The 18,778-nt window shown below is 42.5% G+C and overlaps 1 protein-coding gene across 2 annotated transcripts in view; it reads right to left on the reverse strand.

Annotated features, from left to right (window-relative positions):
* The window catches only part of BMPER (BMP binding endothelial regulator), a 220,073-nt gene that overhangs the window by 179,424 nt on the left and 21,871 nt on the right, over positions 1-18,778 (reverse strand). For both annotated transcript variants that reach the window (XM_081079765.1, XM_081079766.1), the window contains exon 3: positions 9,154-9,253. In XM_081079765.1, coding sequence (XP_080935891.1) covers positions 9,154-9,253 — 100 coding nt within the window. The remainder of the gene's footprint in view (positions 1-9,153; positions 9,254-18,778) is intronic.

Below are 18,778 nucleotides of genomic sequence, written 5' to 3' on the forward strand. Positions count from 1 at the left end.
GCACAGTGACCATGGCTCAGAATACTATAGTCCCTGCTCTCACAGAACCTCTAGTTTGTGGGAGTTACAGAATATCAAAATGTTAACTCCCAATTGTGCCAAGTGCTAAGGAGAGATCCTTAATTCCATGGCAAGTAGCCATGGAGGCCCAGGAAGTTATGACTAACGTGAGAAGTAAAGAAAGGGTAAAAGTTAACTAGACGACATAGGGTGGAAAAGCAGTCCAGATAGAGGGAACAGTATATGCAAAGCCCCATTGCAGGAAGCAAGCACAGAACACTGGGAGACACAAAATAAAGGCTCCTACCTGGAGGAAGCCAGAATTAGAGAAGGCTAGAGAAATAAGCATGAGTCAGACCTTGCAGGGCTCAGCAGCCACCTAACCAGGGGAGAAGGAATGGCAAGAGTGTGCACGTGCCAGCACTTCCTGTGTGCAGTGATCCATAAGTTACCTTCTAGCTCTTAGCGCCATTCTCCATAGATGCTTCTACCTGCCATACATTCCAGAGTTGCTCTGAGTATGGTTGGTACAATTCTAATATGGTCCCCAAGATTTCCACTCCCTGATATACCCACCTTGTGGAATCCACTGCCCTTGAGCGTGAGCAAGACTTGTGAATGTGATAAATGTCTCTCCCACAATTAGGTTATGCCACATGGCAAAGATGAAGAGATCTTTCAGGTGTAATTAAGATCTCCCATCAATTTGACTTTGAGTTATTAAAAAGGAAAATTATCTTGAATGGGCCTGACCTAATAGGTGAGCCCTAAAAACGGGTTTGTAGTCAGACATTCTCCTGCTGCACTTATAGAAGCAAACCATTCTATAGCTACAAGGAACTGAATTCTACTAACAACAATGTAAGCTTAGAAGATGACCTTGAGCCTCAGATCAGACCCAGCCCTGACTGACCTTGTCTGGAGCCTTGTGAGACCTAGCTAAGCCGTGCCTAGAATCCTAATCCATAGACACTGTGTGATAATAAATGAGTGTTATTTTAGGCCACTAAGTATGTCATAACTTACTGTGCATCGATAGATAATTAATAGACCGGGCAGCAGTAGCTGAAGGCAGTTCTGTTAGGCTGGTGGCCACTGGAGAGGGCACCCATGTGCTGATATGGCTGCCAGGCCCATGCCCAATTGCAGCATTGTGCATACGATACAACATGGAGTCCAGGGCCACTGGCTTCCTCTGTCACAGTGAGGAAGAGTATCAACTTGCCCACTTTAGAAAAGTGAAAACTGATGGACCCCGAGTCATCAGCAAGCCTTGGTCATCTAATCTTCTAACTTAAAGGCAATCACAGTGGCGGCCGGGTGGCTCAGTTGGTTAGAGCATGAGCTCTGAACAATAGGGTTGCTGGTTCGATTCCCACATGGGCCAGTGAGCTGTGCCCTCCACAACTAGATTGAAGGACAATGACTTGGAGCTGATGGGTCCTGGAAAACCACACTGTCCCCCAATAAAATTTAAAAAATAAAGTAAAGGCAACCACAAACTCTCCACTTAAACTACCTTCCAAAGTCCTACAGAATCTCAAAAACAGAAGCCCTGAATAAATGGATTGGGACAAATTTGACAGGGAAAGCTGATCTCTGTTTTAAGTTTTCTTACTACTTTTAACAACAAAACCAGATTTTTGTAAAGTATGATTTAATATTCATAAAACATTTCAAACAAATAGGGTCATTTTTATTTAAATGCCAAAATGCCCTGGTTCACATTATGGGAAACCCATCTATGAAATACAATGTTTTATACATCTTTCCTTGGTTAGAGAAAAAGGAGGGCAAAAAAGAAACCCCTCTAAGAGTTTTTTTGTTTTGTTTTGTTTTCTTTCTTGTCGTTAAAAACATATTAACAGCCCCCACTCAAATTTCTGAGGCTGGGTAGATAAAATTTGTCATAATGTTAACTGTTATCATAGTTATCAGTTATATACATATATGCAGGAATTCCATAATTTAACAATATTCATCAAGAAACACATTACAAATTCATCATGGTAAATATACAGTGGCACTGAAAAGGAGTAGCTCAGAGGTAGGAATGTTTTTTAGGGCAAAGTACTTTCCCAAGATGTTTTCAGTGATCGGTCAGTCTCAGCATTAAAACAGCTAGGGGTATAACGAGTAGAGACTTCTTTGTGGTTGGAAATGGAGCACCACACACACAATAGGCAAAGGCTGGCTAGCTCTGGAAGGGTCTCCAAGAATCTAGTAAATATTTGTCTCCAGGAAAGGGTGCAAGATAGCTAGGCTCAAGAGTAGACGGAAGCCTTACTTTTACTGCAGATGTTTCTCTATACTTTTAAGTGTCTGGATGCATTAAAGATATTTTATGAAACCAGGCACACACATACTCATAAAAGAGTAAAGCTCATCTAAATTATCTCACTGGGGTACTGCTGCAGTATAAGCAGCCCTGGATACTGAAGAAGGAACAAAAATTAAGTTAGGGGATTCCCCTCAGAATGTCAACTAGGAAGAAAAGCCACCACCTCCTAAGCCACACGTTGTCTTTAGTCACCCCCGCAAAGCTTAGTGGCCCACGTATTTCCTTTGAAATTGCTGGTCCTCCCAGGTTATAGAAGAGACTCATGCAAGCAAAACTTATTCCAGCGCCTCTCTCACTCCTTTGTCTCCAGAGCCCTCCTGCTTCTGCAGGTCTCTCTCCCTCCTTCTTACCTCACAGGTCGTGTGATAGCAGAAAGAAGAATGAGCCTTTGGGACGTGAGTCCTGCAACTTCACACCACTCTGTGATCTTGAAAAATATCACTTCACCTCCCAGAGCATCTATGTTTCCCTATCTATTAAATCAGAATAATAACTACCACCGCCTCAGGACCGAATGCCACAATGTCTATGAATACCTAAAGATTGAGGTTTGTCTATTTCCAAATATTCTCTCGATCTAATTCACAGTATAGTCAAGATGACTGAGAGAACATTCACCTTAAGGCAGGTCATTCCTTATTGGGGATGTGAAACCTGGGGCAACCTGCATCCAGAATGATCATATACAATAACTACCAAAAAATTTGATTGTGACTGAAAGAAAGGAAAACAGAAGTGGAGGAAAGAGCCACCACCTTTTGTGGGGGCAACAGACACTGCATGGTTACAACCGCCACGAAAACGTTTGGCTAAAAACAAACAGATTGACACCTGCATGGCTCACTCAGTCTTTCCATCTTAAAATGTTTAAAAGATAAGACCATTTGCTCTGTCAACAAAGTGAGTGTGATTATCGTTCTAAGGTTTTTTTGTTGTTTGTTTTTTAATGCTCATTCATGTATATGGTAAATGGCTGACTCCCTTATAAACAGCCGTGTAGCAATATTCAGAAAAGCCTACTCATCTTCCAGGTTATTCTCAAGGCAACACTGAGAAGAGGCCCCTTATTCATGACCTTGAACTCTATGAAAGGCAGACTCTATATAATAAATAATGCTCAATCTTTTACCATTCTTCATAGTTCCCTTTTACTTTGGTCAGTACTTGGTCTACATAAATGAGCCGAATCCCTTTATAATTATCCACGCATGTTTTGCTCTCTAATTCTTATTTATCAGAACCTAGGATGGCTGTCCTGATTTTGGCAACCAGTGTAGAAATATTTATATTTTGTTTCCTTCCTTTCATTTTCTGAGATATCATCGGATGTTTTTTAAATCAAATATATAAGTTAAACTATGTAAAATGCTACCCAAGGAATCACAACCCATTGAAAAACAAGACATAGCACAGAGAAATCAAAGATAAGAGAAGACTGTGGAAAACAAACCCTACTTGACAAACGAAAGACTTTTGTCTTATATCTTTCATCAAGGTATTGTGGACAATTAATATTTTATGTTCTATGTGAAGAAAGAGGATGGAATTTGACCTATAAATGTTTGAAACACACCTTATTTGTTCATGATCCACTAATAACAAACATATATTCAGATAACAAATACATTATTGTTCATGAAAGAACCCCAAATTAAAGGGTGATTCTCAGTCCAAGTAAATACAGAAAAGCTGCCAAAACCGTCTACTTGACTCTCAATGATCTCATTTATTTTCATCAAACGATATTGATTTTTCAAATTATATTAATCTTTTGCACAGTTGTTAGGTAGCTGGATAAAAATTTATAACCAGTATTAGCATAAAATAATCTGAAAAGTACACTGAAACACTTGCTTGAAAAGAATTAGTCATAATTTACTCACTTTTTTAAAAAGACTATTATGGCTTCATAAAAGTTAAGAACAATTAATAAGCAGTGCCATCCCCTAAATACCTGGCATGTGGATTAGCAAAAACTTGTTGAATGAATGAATGAATAAATCATATGAGCAATCTGATTGAAGGAAACAGAAACACAAATGCACACACACACACACCCTTAAGAATCCTTTTGGAAATAGGAGTTTTCTTATTTCTGTCCTCGAGCAGATTTATTCTACTGCTTCTTTTTCAATACCAACATTTCTTTCAAAGGAAAGTAAGTAGAAGTCATGACAGGATTCCGTTACCTTTTTGTCTGACTGCTCTCCCCACTCCCAAACAATCAACAACTTACAAATAAAAACTTATTCCAGATTGGTTTTAATTCAATAGATCTGAAGGGAAGCCCAGGAACTGGTATTTTAACAAGTTCCCTAGGTAACTATGAATGGCAGGTGGTGCCTAAGAACTATTTTGTGCCTTTGTGTACCAAGATTTTTACCTGGGAGCTTTCCCCGGAACAACACTTTTGGATGTGATTAACTTCTTCATGTTCATGAAAATGAGCTGCCTCTACTGGGAAGCCTTCCGCAGCACACTCCCCAACCCCTTCCCAGGAGCTGGCCTCCTCCCCTTTCCCTCTGCACTCTGGCTTACCTTCCCTAAAGAACCTCCCCCACTGGATGGTATTTCTTTGTTCCCCACCAGAGGAGCAATCTCCTTGAGGGCACAGACACCCTTTCAGTTGATTTTTTGGTCACTAACACCTTGCCAAATGAATGCTTTACCTACTTTGAGCCCTCAGTTTCCTCATATGTAAAATGAGAAAGATAGAAATTACCTCGCTGTTGTGAAGACTCAATGATGAGCATAAACCAACTAACCCAATATCCAGCATCATGGGAAAACAAGTCCCTTTGGGACTACCATGATGATAATAGGTCAGGGTAAAGGAGTCAACCAGATAATTCACACCTCACAACTCACAACCTAGGATGGTGGTCATGATTTTGGAAACCAGTATAGAAGTATTTATATTTTGCCTCCTTTTTGTCATTATCTGAGATATCAGGGCTTCAACAACAGTAAATGGAAAGGCAAATGCCCATAGCTTTCACAAGGAACAATGTCATCGGTGAGGAGCTGTGTTCCTGACCAGCCACCTGGCCTCCAGCAAGGAATGGAAATGACCTAGAAAAAAACCATATAGAATGGCCATGGTCATAACGACCAAGATGTCATAAATATAAACTTCTGTAATGATTTAAAGGAATGAAATTAGGCTCCACATTATTGCAAATAAACTATGAACTCGAGTTACAGAAGTGTCCCCACCATATGGTAGTAGACATAGAATAAAATAGAAACATAATCATAGAATAATATGGGAATTTTAAATGGCTCAAATTTTTTAGTAGACTGTCCAGGAAAGAATGAGTTAAGACTATGCCTTCTTCTCTCCATGCTTCCCCCATAGGAAGTATCAAAATAAACAAACGAAAAGTAATAACCTCAGAGAGGCTTCAACAGCTTCAAATGTGGAGGATGTTAGAAAATGAAGATGATGAAGATGATGATAAAAATTTTCATCGAAAAGTCAGTCTTAGAAATAAGAAGCAAGTAACACATTTCCCCTTTCTTCATCTAGCCTGTACTCTAAATTTCATTGATTCTATAACTGCAGTTCTTCAGCATTGGGCCAAATTTTGCTAAAATACTATCATTCAAGTCTTGTTGACAACTGTCAGTGCTTTCGATGTGTTATTGAAAGACATAAAAGCAGCTGATGGTCCTCAGAAAGGTTTCTTTAAAAGGCACTTGATATCCCACAGAAAGGGGAGGAAAGTATCCCCTGTAATATGGGGAACATCCAGACCAGGAAAGAATTGGAATAGGAGTACACCTGTGGTGGTCAAAATGAGGAATTGGTTATATGGGCCATGTACGGGTAATATAGCTGTTTGGGCCAGTTTTTAAGGCAAAAGCAACTGATCTGCCTAAATGTTGCCACGTGTAATATTAGCTTTCCTCCCTCTAGTCTATCATGGGAAGAAAGAGCTTAAAAACTCTCAAAGAAGGAGAAAGATGACTAGCCCTGTCATTTTGGGAGGCCACTGAGTAATGTCCGTGACAATTTAACATGTGCTCGCCTCTTCCCACAGCACTTTGATGTCCTTGAGAAACATACAGGTACACAACAGAAATGACAAGCTGGTTCCCTGCAACTTGTCAAAAAACTGAAAATCTAAATGTCTACAGAAGTTAAATAAATTATTATAGATCTGCGTTATAAAATCCGCACAGCAGCACAAACTGGCATGGGAAAATTTCTAAGTCATATTATCGTTGAGATTTTCTTAACTGTGAAAGAATATGTACTGTTTAAAACATTCCATTTGTGTAAAAATAAAACCACGCATACAAAATTACATATACATGTATATATATGTATATGTAATAAACTGAAAATGGTCTGGGAAACATACAATAAAGTGATGACAGTTGTTATTTCTGAGAAGAGTGGGGTTTTGTAGCTCAAAAAAGACTTTCTTCCCCTTTATTGTTTAAAATTTTTAGTATGATAATACATTAATGTAATAATTATCTAACTAAAGTTAAAATTAAAAGGAAGTATGCTAAGAGGGAAGGAGGAGAAAAGAAGTTAGAAGGGGGAAAAAAGTCTCAGCAAATGATGGGAAGTGGTTAACCAGTTCTTGGGGCTCAAGTCCCCCACTCCCATTTATTTACACAATTGACTAACTGGATAAGAGTTTTGATAAACACTAACCAGCACTTTGACATTTTAGTGATATTTCTTGGCCATTATCTATTTTACTCTATTTATTATACCATCATTCTAACAATATTTTTAAAAAATCAGAATAGGAGGAGAGCAAAGGGTCAGAGAAAAACCCCGTTCAAAGGATTCATAAAATACGTTTTGATAGTCAAGTCTGTTGAGTGCTTAAAGAGGACCTGCTATACTTATATTAAGTGAGAAATGTTTATGTGCTAGGCACTGCACTAAACACTTGGAATGTATCTTCCCATTTCATTCCTTCCAACAAAATTATTATGCTCATTTTACAGATGAGGGGACTGGGGCAGAGAGAGGTTCCACGTCTTTATCTGCCCATGTGGAAATGATGGGGTACTCGTATCCTGGGGCTGCTGTGACAAATTACCACAACCTTCATGGCTTAAGACAACAGAAACGGATTCTCTTACACGCCTGTTGACTAGAAGTCCAAAATCAAGGTATCTGCAGGCCCATGCTCCATCTGAAGCTTCTAGAGAAAAATCCCTCCTTGCCTTCTCCTAATTCCTGGTAATCCCAGGCACTCCCTGGCTTGTGGTAGCTCCAATCTCTGCCTCTCTTGTTGTTTTTTTTATTTGTTTGCTTGCTTGTTTGTTTCTTTCTTTCTTGGTTTTTTTAGTCTTTAACACGAAAATAATTATACTTGATAATAATAACTATAGTTATTAAGAAACAACTTGGCATTAATATTTGACATGTGGATTTTGTATAATAGTGTGTTTTGAAAAGTTCACCACATCTTCATTGAATACAGACTCATGAGTTGTCACTAAAAATGGTTTCTCATTTACCTGGTGTCTGTAGAGCTCTTCCTGATGGTTCTTTTAGGTCTCTCGCCTGTTACTCCCCCCAAAGTGTATATTTTTCTGTGGGGATAGAAATCACCTGGTACTAGGTCAAGAACTCTTTCAGAGATTCCCCATCCAGGCTACCCATTAAATCTCCTGGGAGCTTTTGAAAAAGACAAGTGCCTCGTCCCCTCCCCCAGAACAACTGAATCTGAATCTCCAGGAACAGAGCCCAGGTGTTTATACCGCCTCTCTTGTTACATGGCGACCTTCTCAAGCATCTCTCTCTGTCTTCTTCTCTTAATATAAAGACACCAGTCATATAGGATTTGGGGCCGTCCTAATCTAGTAGGATGTTATCTTAACGAAGGATATCTCCAAAGATCTATTTCCAAATAAGGTGACACTCTGATTGGTGGTGGACATGAACTTGTGGGGAACACTCTACGACCCAGGATTGCTGGATTTGGACTTGGCAGTGTGACTGCAGAGCCCACATCCTGCCCCCTGGGGACCCCGCTCTCGGTGAAGCACTGTTGACACATACACTACCTAGCGCCAAGCGGTGTCAGAGCATGGCCTGGCCTGTGTCCTCACAGAGCAAATGTTCTGCTGGTAACAAACGAGAAAAGGCACACCACTGAAGTAGCTGAGTGAACGTCCCTCTGTCACAGATTTTTAGAGGGGAAAACGAGGGAGGGCTGAGACCTGGCACACCGGCAGCACCTGGATAGGTTGGGAGGGCAGACCTGAGCGAAGGCAGAGGCAAGACTAGGAACAGCGTGCTCAAGAAGACACGTGCACGGCGGGCCATGGGAAACGAGGCTGGAGTAAGGGTACTGTAGAAACGCTTCGAGGACAAAGGGAAGAATTTAGATTTAATTTGGAAGAAAAGAAAAAAATCGCTTAGGGACCAAAATGATCACATTTGGGCTTCAGGGCTCCTCTGGCAGAGGTGGGCAGGGAGAGGGAAGAGCCTGGAGACACGGTGTTGAAACTTCTGTACATAAGATGCTTGTGTGCATGCGTGCTAACACGCAGAGCCATCGTGTTGGCATCTCCTTTGTGACATTTTAACAATTTGCCTTAGCAAATAATCTAAATAGACTGATGCTCGCTATCCTTTCCTCCCTCCACTAGGAGAATCCCCCTTGCTACCAACCCCTGAACACACACACACACACACACACACACACACACCAGCTTCCCTCCCAACACCCATTTGCACCCCAGCCAGAGGCTGAGTGAAGAGAAAGGTGAGAGAAAGAGAAATAAAAATGTCTGAAGCAACAGCCAGAAAAGAAGGCAGCCAAGACATAAATCACCTTTGCACCGCTCACAACAGGCTCCCCTCTGCTTGATGGCCAGGGCACAGTCTCTCGACAGCACTGGGCATTTCTCTCTCTTACAGGTCACTTCCTTGTTCTAGGCAAAAAGAGACAAGAGACATTTGAAATAGACTTCAGACAGAATCCCCAGAATACTATCCCATGGCTGAGGTTTTCTTAGCCTCCTTCTCCCTATCTTGCCTTCATCTTGGCAAGAAAACTCTGATGGCAAATAGGGTTTCGCTCTCTTTGGAACAGAAATATCAATCCAGGAACACAGGACTTTTTCAGATCAGGGGCAGATGAGAGGGGATAAAAAGTCCCTTCTTTACAAGCCAACTTAACCTAGATAACCAAATGCGGAGAGAGAGGCGTTCTCCCTCTCTGTTCTAAGGTTTCCATTTAGTATACACTATAGAAACGATAATATTTGTGTAAATCATATTTTGCCCATTGGGCTACCTGGGCCAGGACTGCGTCGTGAGAACAAAAATATTTGCACACGGCCTTCCAACAATCCTTAATAGTAGAGGGCATTAAAATGCAGCAATCTAAAGTTCCAACTCAAATAATGACAAAGTTGAGTATTGAATCGGCTCAGTAAGAGAAAAAAAAAATATTCTCCATGCCAAGCAGAGACACAGTCCTCAGTGTTTTATGGCCGTGCGACAGCTGCATTATATTAGCACGTATGCTAATGAAAGTATGGTGAGTATTTGCATCTTTGGATATATCCTGAAAGCTTAGCTTTTAAAATGACTAAGAGAAGACCCACATAGGATGTACATGCCTGTTTGTAGACTGGGTGCACGTGAACCAAAAATGTCATGTCACAAAACTTCAATGAGCTTTGAGCTTTGTTAACAAGTGTCTACTAAATGCTAGCTGCTGTGGCTTTCATTCTTATTAACATCCTGCGAGACGAGTATTACCACGATGCCCTGTTTACAAATAAGAGAACTGCTGCTCAGAAAAGGTATGTGACTTTTGCAAGATTATGCAGCGTGGTAGTGATAGAAGTGGATTTCAAGTTGAACTCACACCCAGGTTGTACCCTGAGTGAAGGCAAGTACTATCACATTCATTGCCTGATTCGGGGCAGATCAGAGAGGAGTGACACCTCAAGCTCTCTCTCACCTTGAGATGAACCTAGAACCCTCTTGGAATACATGCAGGAGAAATTCTACCTCAGCTCTGACAATGACCTTGGGAGATTCACAAGTGTACCCAGTATGTTTCAAAGTCATGAGAGTAATGAAGATCTCACCATTTCTGGTCTAAAACCAAGGAGAAGGGGTGTGTGTGTGTGTGTGTGTGTGTGTGTGTGTGTGTGTGTGTGTGTGTTGGGAGCTGGGGTCCAAGCCAAGCCCACATGCCCGCCCTGAAGCAGTTCTAAGATAAAACACGTCAGCTTACGTGCTCCACTCCAATTCCCTCGAAGTCCCAGAACCCCCCCAAGATGCTCACACGGGCTAATTCTAAAATGAATCCAGATTGTCATCTTCTCACCTTTCAAATGAACAGAACCGCCAAGAGTTCCACAAGCCCACTCCCTCTAACTCAACAATTACCACTTCCCCAGAATGAGGTATATGGAGCCTTGGGAGGTTGGGCCTCATCCCAACAGCTCTGTTTCTACAGAATCTTCTTATTTCACCACCCTCATGGCTTTGCGAGGCTATCGAAGCATGGGAATCATGAGACTATCATGGGAATCATGGGTCCATCCTGGGAATCAGGAGGCCATCATGGGAATCAGGAGGCCATCAAGGGAATCATGAGGCCATCATGGGAATCAGGAGACCATCATGGGAATCAGGAGGCCATCGTGGGAATCATGAGGCCATCATGGAAATGACGTTGCTCAAAGTTTCCCACTGGCTAACACACATAGAAAATGACCATCATTTCAGGTAAGGAACCCTGAGGCCAATAAGGTGATACACTGGCCAGGATCTGCCTCACCAACCAGACAGAGGGCATCACTGCTCAGCTACCTGTACCCACTCCCAAAGGGCTGGTGTCACAGACCTTTCAGCTTTTCCTCTATTGATGGTCGGTGTATGATTTTGGGTGGTTGGCCTGAATAATCCAGTTTCCTTTTTCCCCCCTTTTGGGTGTCTGTTATGTGGTAAGGGCCCTCATTTACTCCTTACAATCCTGTGAGGCAGTGGTCCTCACCCTGAGCTGTGAATCAGAACCTTTGGGCAATTCTTAACTAAGTCTGGCACTGTCTCCCAGCGCCTGAAGCTCAGATGTGATTTATCTAAGGACCAGGCCTAGATGTTGTTTTCAAGCCCCCCAGGCCATTCCAGTGTGCAGCAGGGCTGACTACCACTGCTGTGCGGAGATTATTCTTGTGGCCATGAGGCCCAGATGGGTTCAGGAGCTGTCCACAGTCCCTTAGTGAATGGCTGACCTACAGTCTGAACCTGGGTATCCTGGCTCCAAGCCATCCAAAGCTCCTCCTCTCTTCTTCATAAGGACGGTGGCACCAACAAGTCTCCCTGTGAGTCACGGCCCTTTGATTTACGTTCCTAATTTTGTTCATATTATAAATGCAGTATGTAGTTGTGGTCACAGTGCAAATTAAAGCAGCATATTTTTAAAAATGAATAGTGCCCTTCTGCTACCACCAAAGCAATCAAGAATGGTGATCAAGTAGATACATGGCTTTGCAAAGCACACTTCTGCAGCCATAGTTGGACACCGATTCCCTGCATCCCAAGGTGGCTGCGAGGGGAACACAGTCCCCCAGCAGAGCACGGGTTACCCCAGCCTCAGGCAAACCTGGCTGCAGCCTGAGCGAAGGACCACCCCCTAAGTTCATCTCTTCTGAAAGGAAGATGCTCAGATACAGGAATACAAAGCTCCAAGGGCAGGCAGAGTGGGTGTGGAGTCACAATGCAGGGTCTGAGAAATAGAAGACATACACTCTCTTACATATAGGAACTCTTTGCTAAATTGGAAACCTAGGAGCCAGTCTGGATCCATCACAGCATCCCAAGATTCATAGTTAATAGCTTGTAATTACCGTCCAGCACAAAACTTACCCCAACCAGATGGTTTATAGATTCACATCTGGAATTTTTTTTTTGTACACACACACAGGGATCAAACCTAAACCTTAGCCATAGGTAGTGGGTGTTTTTTTGTCCCTTCTAATAACACTTGGAGTGGTTTTTCATATTCTACCAAAGGTCACATTGGTACAGAGTGACCATATCTGATCCTCTCCCTGGGGTCTGGCCGGTGTGCCTATGGAACCCGCGCTTAGAATCCCAGGCCCTCGAAGAAAGAAAGAAGAACTACGGGGAATCGCTGGTGAGAGACTGATTCTTCCATCCCCTGAACTGGGTCCAGCAGCTACAGAGTAAATTCAAGCACAGGTTAGCTAAGACTACACGGTCCACTTTCCCTGATTTTGCTCGGAGACAAAAACCCTGGTCTTCAAACTAGAGGCTCTGCTGAGAAGTGGCACACGCCGAGCCATGCCTTTGGGAGCCCATCTCCACCGGCCTCCTCATTCCCCATGTGCGCCAAGGATCCTCTGCTCTGACTCCAGGTCACAGCTCATTGGGTTCACTTTTTCCTTCATGAAACATTGTCTGATACTGAGTCACACGTACAGGACACTTCGTATGTTGCAGGCTCTGTGCTGAGAAGTTTATATGTGTTATTTCACACATACAAAATTCCATCATCTCCACTTTACAGATGAGGAACCAAGGTTAGGAAACTTGCCCAAGGTCACACAGAGGCAGACTTGGAATACAAGCACAGGTCTGTCTGCCTCCAAAGGCACACATTTAAAAGTGCTTTGTTGTTTGTTGATTTATTGATAATAGCCATTTTGACTGGAGTGAGATGGTATCTCATTGTGGTTTTTATTTGCATTTCTCTGATGGTTAGTGAGGTTGAGCATTTCTTCATATGTCTTCTTGCCTTCTGTATGTCCTTTTTAGAGAAATGTCTCCCCAAGTCCTCTGCCCATTTTTTAATTGGGTTGTTTGTTTTTTTGGAGTTGAGTTGAGTAAGTTTTTTATAGATTTGTGATATTAATCCTTTATCAGATATATCATTGGCAAATATCTTTTCCCATAGAGTAGGATCCCTTTTTGTTTTATTCTATGTATAAAAAAGGTGATAATATTACTATCTTAATACTGATGTGAAAAACATTTATCAAATACATGAAATTATTAGAGTATTTCAGGTAAAATAAAAGCTAACACAAAATATCCCCCCCCCCCAAAAAAAGTGCTTTGTTATTTCCCAGGCCTTCCTAATACAGACCAGAGCAAAACAATGTCAGGCCCTGAGGCCCCAGAGGAGATTAGTGACTACACAAGTGTCACGGGAGCCCTCTAACAAGAGCCGAATAACTCCAAGGAGCTGTGTCATCAGCAGACACTGGAAGCTCTACAAACACCGGCTGTTTTCTGATAAGGAGGGAAGTTGTGCCATGTTGGATACTACAGGTATCTGTGCCCATCACACCTCTGAAAGACAGACTAGCATCCTCAAACAAATATTCCGCAAGATTCCAGCTTGGGTCTGAGTCTCCCCAAATCTCAGGAACAGAAATGGTGACAAATATGCATTGGAGGAAAACGTCAGAACACTCTACAATACCGACCTAGCCAGTGCATATGAGTAATAAACCTCATTATATTTTTCATTCTCAGTCTGTCTCCCCATGTTTATCACTTTCTAGGGTCACCCAGCCTGTGATTTGCCCATTGTCAAAAGCATCTTGGCATTATTGTCTCCTTTCCAGAAGAGCAAATATACCAAAACCCAAAATGTGGCCTCTGGAGACGTATGAAATGAAGTGCCAACATACAAAAATGAAAGGGGGGCACAGAGAGTGAAAAAGAAAAAAGTCTACATGGCTGGCAACAAAGCTCTATAACGATGCAAGCCAAACCACAGCTCTGGCCACAGCCAAGTTCAAGCAGGATTCTAGCAAGCAGCGTGCTGTGTCGAAGATGCGCCACTAGATGGCAGCACAGAGTTCCGTGGCTCCCTGGCCCTGTGAATTGTGGCCCTAGGACCTGCAAGTGCCTCCTGAGCACTTGTCAGTGTCTGGGGCAGAAGGAAATGATCTCTCACTGATGGTGGGGGAGGGGAAGGGGCTGGAGACAGAAGATAACAAATCACCACTGTGGGATTTTCCTGTTTGCCTTCCTCAGAGAAACCAGAAAAAAAAAAATGTTTTTGAGATGCTTTTGCTCTATGCTAGGTCAATGTCTTAAAGATACTTTTTTCTAAGATTCTTCCAGGACCAATCCTTTTATAGAATATGGAAAGTACCACCTGACCTTCCATTTATATTTAAATAATAGTAATAAAATAGAAATCTGGACAGGAAAACACGGTAGCTAATACGATGAGAGTGATGGGGAGAAAAGTCAGCTCGCAGATACTGTATTTTTACACTGCGACAGCATCAGAAATCTCTTGAAATAAGAATACAAATGAAAACACCTAACGCCCTGCCTGCTGACCCTCCATGGCCATATTAGGAATGTAGCAGACCACACAAGTCTCTTCTAGAGGATGGCATAGTTTTCCTTCAATCCTTGTCTCTTAGGAAAACAAAGGCTGCCTGGCAATCATTTGGCAAACTCACAAATTCTAAGTGCCAGATCCTGTTTCAGAAAATTAAGGATGTGAAGCTGTAATATTTTTCCTGCCCAAATGAACAACACGCAGTTTGTCCGTGAAGCACACGGGCCAGGTAGTATTAGTATCATTAGAGGGGATAAAGAGATTGAAGTTACTCCCTGTCCTAAGTTAGAAACCTTCTAGACTACCCCCACCCCCCCCCCAAATACACACACGCGCCTCTCTGTCATTTCATCACTGTCATCTCATTTAGGAAGGGGCCCCATAAATTTTGCTGCCTTCAAGAATTGCCCTACCAAAACGCAAATACCCATCGTGGTGGTGGGGGAGGGACCCCTATTAATCCTGAATAAGCTATTCCCTTTGTCATCAGCTACTGTCAGGGGATGGATGCCCAGCTCTGTGACTGTGAGAAGTAAAGGAGCTTAGCAGTGGGAGTTCTAAAACAGCCGAATCAAAGACTGGTACTCAGGGCTAGGAGTGAGCAAGAAATCACACTGCAAGCTTCCTATCCATGCTGCAGAACCTTCAAGCTCTTGGAAGAACCTGGACGTCGGACGTTGGTTGACTGCACACACAACACGCGTGGTCACTTCTGGCACCCAGTGAGAATTACAGAAGAGAATTTCACCTTGACTCAAAAGCCATCGTAGTCAGTGAATACAAATAGGACACTCTGACCCTTAATTAAATTGTTTTTATTACAGAATGTATTCGGTGCAGACACACAATAGTGAGTGTTTCACTATTTGAGAGACTCGAAACTGCTCACAGAGGAATTTGCGTTTTGGACTACAATGTCTTGTGTGAAGTTTTCCAAGGAGGAAGGTGATCCAACATCCAGCATACGTTCTCCTGGGAATTTCTAGTCTCCCTATGCATAAAGTCACAGAGGTCAACTTTTCCTTGTAGTGCCCACGTGGTAACCCAATTCCAGCCCCAACAGAGCCAAAGGGGACTTGACGGTACTTCTAAACACAATTTTTCCTAGGCAATATTATAAACCTATTGAAGACTAATACTTGATGTTTACACAGCACTTTTCTTCTGAAGAGCTCTGCAGACATTATTTTATTCATCCTCACAGGTTTCTTAAGATTTGCAGACAGAGGAACGACCAGTAGGTGTCTCAGGTCCATCAAATAGCTGGCTCGCAGTGGACTTCGGAACAGAACCTGGTTCCCAAGCCTGGATTCAGGGGCCAGCCAGGCAGGCTAGTTGCTAAGGCACAGCATTACAATTTATGAGTGTATCATATTAATAGTAGCTTAGCTCCTACGTGACTGTTGAGATTTTAGCAATCAATTAGTATGTAGTTGAGCTGGTCCCGAAATTTTCTGGAAAGACAGGCTACCTGGGTCAGACATGGACAGCCCTGTTCTAAGGTAACCGATGAAAGGTGCCATACAAGGGATGAGCCAAAACTTGGGTGAACAGAGCTCCCTTCACAGCGTGAAAGGTCTAGAACACAGATATGTAGCGAAAAGCTGAAAGACAAGACCCAAAGGAAACAGGTTCCATTGTTTATCACCGTTTTTGATCATTCAAAATGTAAAATAAAGTGATTCCCTCTCTGGAATATACAGTCAGGGGAAATCCTTTGCAAGCCAGCATGACCACTGGGAGAGGAGACAACACAAGCTCGTACCTGCTCCAGCCTGCCTCCATTGGACAAAATCTGTTCTTCATCTCCTAGAAAAGAATCACTGAGGCTGGGGGGGACTGAGATAGCTCAGTCGTTGCCAATGGCGGTATTAAATTTGACTGATAATTTATTATTTTAATTAAGCTTTGACTTGCTTGTTCTTTGTTACTGATAGTACAATTGACTTCCCCATAACTCTTGCACAGAAAGAGCTGGAAGGGGGAAAAAAAGGCAGTTCGTCCACTACAAAGCCTCCGTGTACAAGTACGAGGCTCTGGGCCACGATTCTCAACTCAATGAAAGTTGAAAAAAATGGAGAGAGCGAAAAAAATAATAATCATAAGATAATAATAATGAATAAAACTAACAAAGCCATTTCTACGGTGAGGAGGAAAGTAAGTTTGATAGGGAAAAGGACCCAAACTTCCCAGCCAGAATGGTTTCCCAAGGATCTCTTCTCTTCCCCAATTGAGTGAAGTTAGCAACAGGGGTGGGAGGTGTCAATGGCACTTGCTTTTAACGTAAATTAGCATTTTCAGATCTTTCTGAACCCCCCAACCTCCACTGAAGCAAATCGCTTCAACAGCCAAAGCCACAGAGCTGAACCACCTCTAACCAAACACTGCAGTGGCATATAATTTTCCCAGGCAGGTTACAGAACTTTTGAGAATAACAGCCCCTGACATTTATAGAAAATCTATGATTTGTCAGACTGTGCTGAACACATATTACCTTCTATTTCACCCTCAGAAAACACTGATTTACCCCTATTTTATGGGTAACAAAACTGAGGAGCAGACAGGTTAAATGGCTTGCTCAGGTTTCCACAGCTAGCCAGGGCAGAGATTCAAACCCAGGACTGATGTCAGAGTTGGTGATTTTATCACTATGCTATATAGCTTGGTTCAGAGGCTAAGATGAGCCATCTCTTCTTACAGCTAAGAATTTAAATGTTTGCCATTGTTAAGCACTCCCCATTTTCAGACCATTATAAGCCTTAGTGGTTTATGGTTTCATTGTGAACACAGGAGCAAAAACAGTGCCTCATAGGAAAGACAGATGAAGTCTCTGACTTACAAACTCAAAGAAAGTCTCCGTCATTGAGTGCCCAGTCATTTGCAAGATGGACCCAAAGCCTCCAAATCCTCTCATTTCGTCCTTGATCTGAGCAGAGGGGGTGCCTCTCGAGAGGCTGACAGCATCCAATGGCCATACGTTTGGAATCTTAATGTTGAGGCATCTTGCAAGAACATCATGTAACTCATTGCACTACATCTGAGAGTGTTATTCTTTCTTCCTCCTGTCTAGGCTCAGCGAGCCTTCACCCCAGAGACCTGGACCCTGGCAAACCCAGCCTCCTCCGCCCCAGCTAACAGTGCAAACTCCGAACAAAGCTGCCCTTGAAGCCCAGCCATTTAAAAGACTTTATGAAGCCCACTGGGGCCCCCCGATTATTTTGCAACAAGTCATATCCCATGAAGAAATTCACTTCTCTGCAACACAAAACAGAGGGAGATTAAAGAAAAGGGCAGGGGGGATGGAGCAAAGAAGTAAGACCCCCTGCTGTTCTGTCTGGCCAGAATCGTGTCTTTTAGTACCCATATCCTCTACAAAGACGATGTTCTGATGATATATGGCCCTAATATATCACTAAATGACAGTGTTCTCCTGATATTGTACCTTGAAAATATGACACGTGCCAACAGAAGCAACGGGGGATTAATAAGAAGGCCCCTTTTATATTTAACTTACCTAACATTTCAATTCTTTTTTAATGGGCTTTAGTTTGTTGGAGGGATTGTTTTGGATCCTATGCTGTTTAAGGATTTAGGTCTGGCTTCCCCCCCCCCCTTTGGCCTTTACAAGGAACTCTCAGAACAAAGAAACACAGGCCATTAGAATGTCCCAGCTACTCAAGTACCATTCTGATTTAAAACATGGCAGTGCCAAACAGCTCCTCATTCTGCTTAATCATATTTTGAAATAGAACCAAAACATTAGAGATGGCAGAACACAAAAGAAATAACCACCAAATAAAAATAGTAGCCCAAAAGAAAGTTGCACTGTCTGGTTTTTATTATGGTGTACATCATATAAGAGAGGGGTCTGCGGGCAGCCCCATATTCATGTAATAGGTTGGACACAAAGCCCCTCGTGACCTAGCGCAGAGACCCTGTCACACAGGTAGCTCTGCCACCCCATACTTGGGCTTCCAGAAGCATCCTGGAAAACCAGAAGGTGAACGGTGTCCCCACCTACCAGGGGACAGGAGTCAGGTATGTGAACTGAGAGGAGTAAATGTCAGCATCTTTCCTTTATTTTGCTAAAATTCTCAAGTCTACCCAC

Source organism: Rhinolophus hipposideros (assembly GCF_964194185.1).
Source record: "Rhinolophus hipposideros genome assembly, chromosome: 18".
In the NCBI taxonomy this organism is placed as follows: Eukaryota; Metazoa; Chordata; class Mammalia; order Chiroptera; family Rhinolophidae; genus Rhinolophus; species Rhinolophus hipposideros.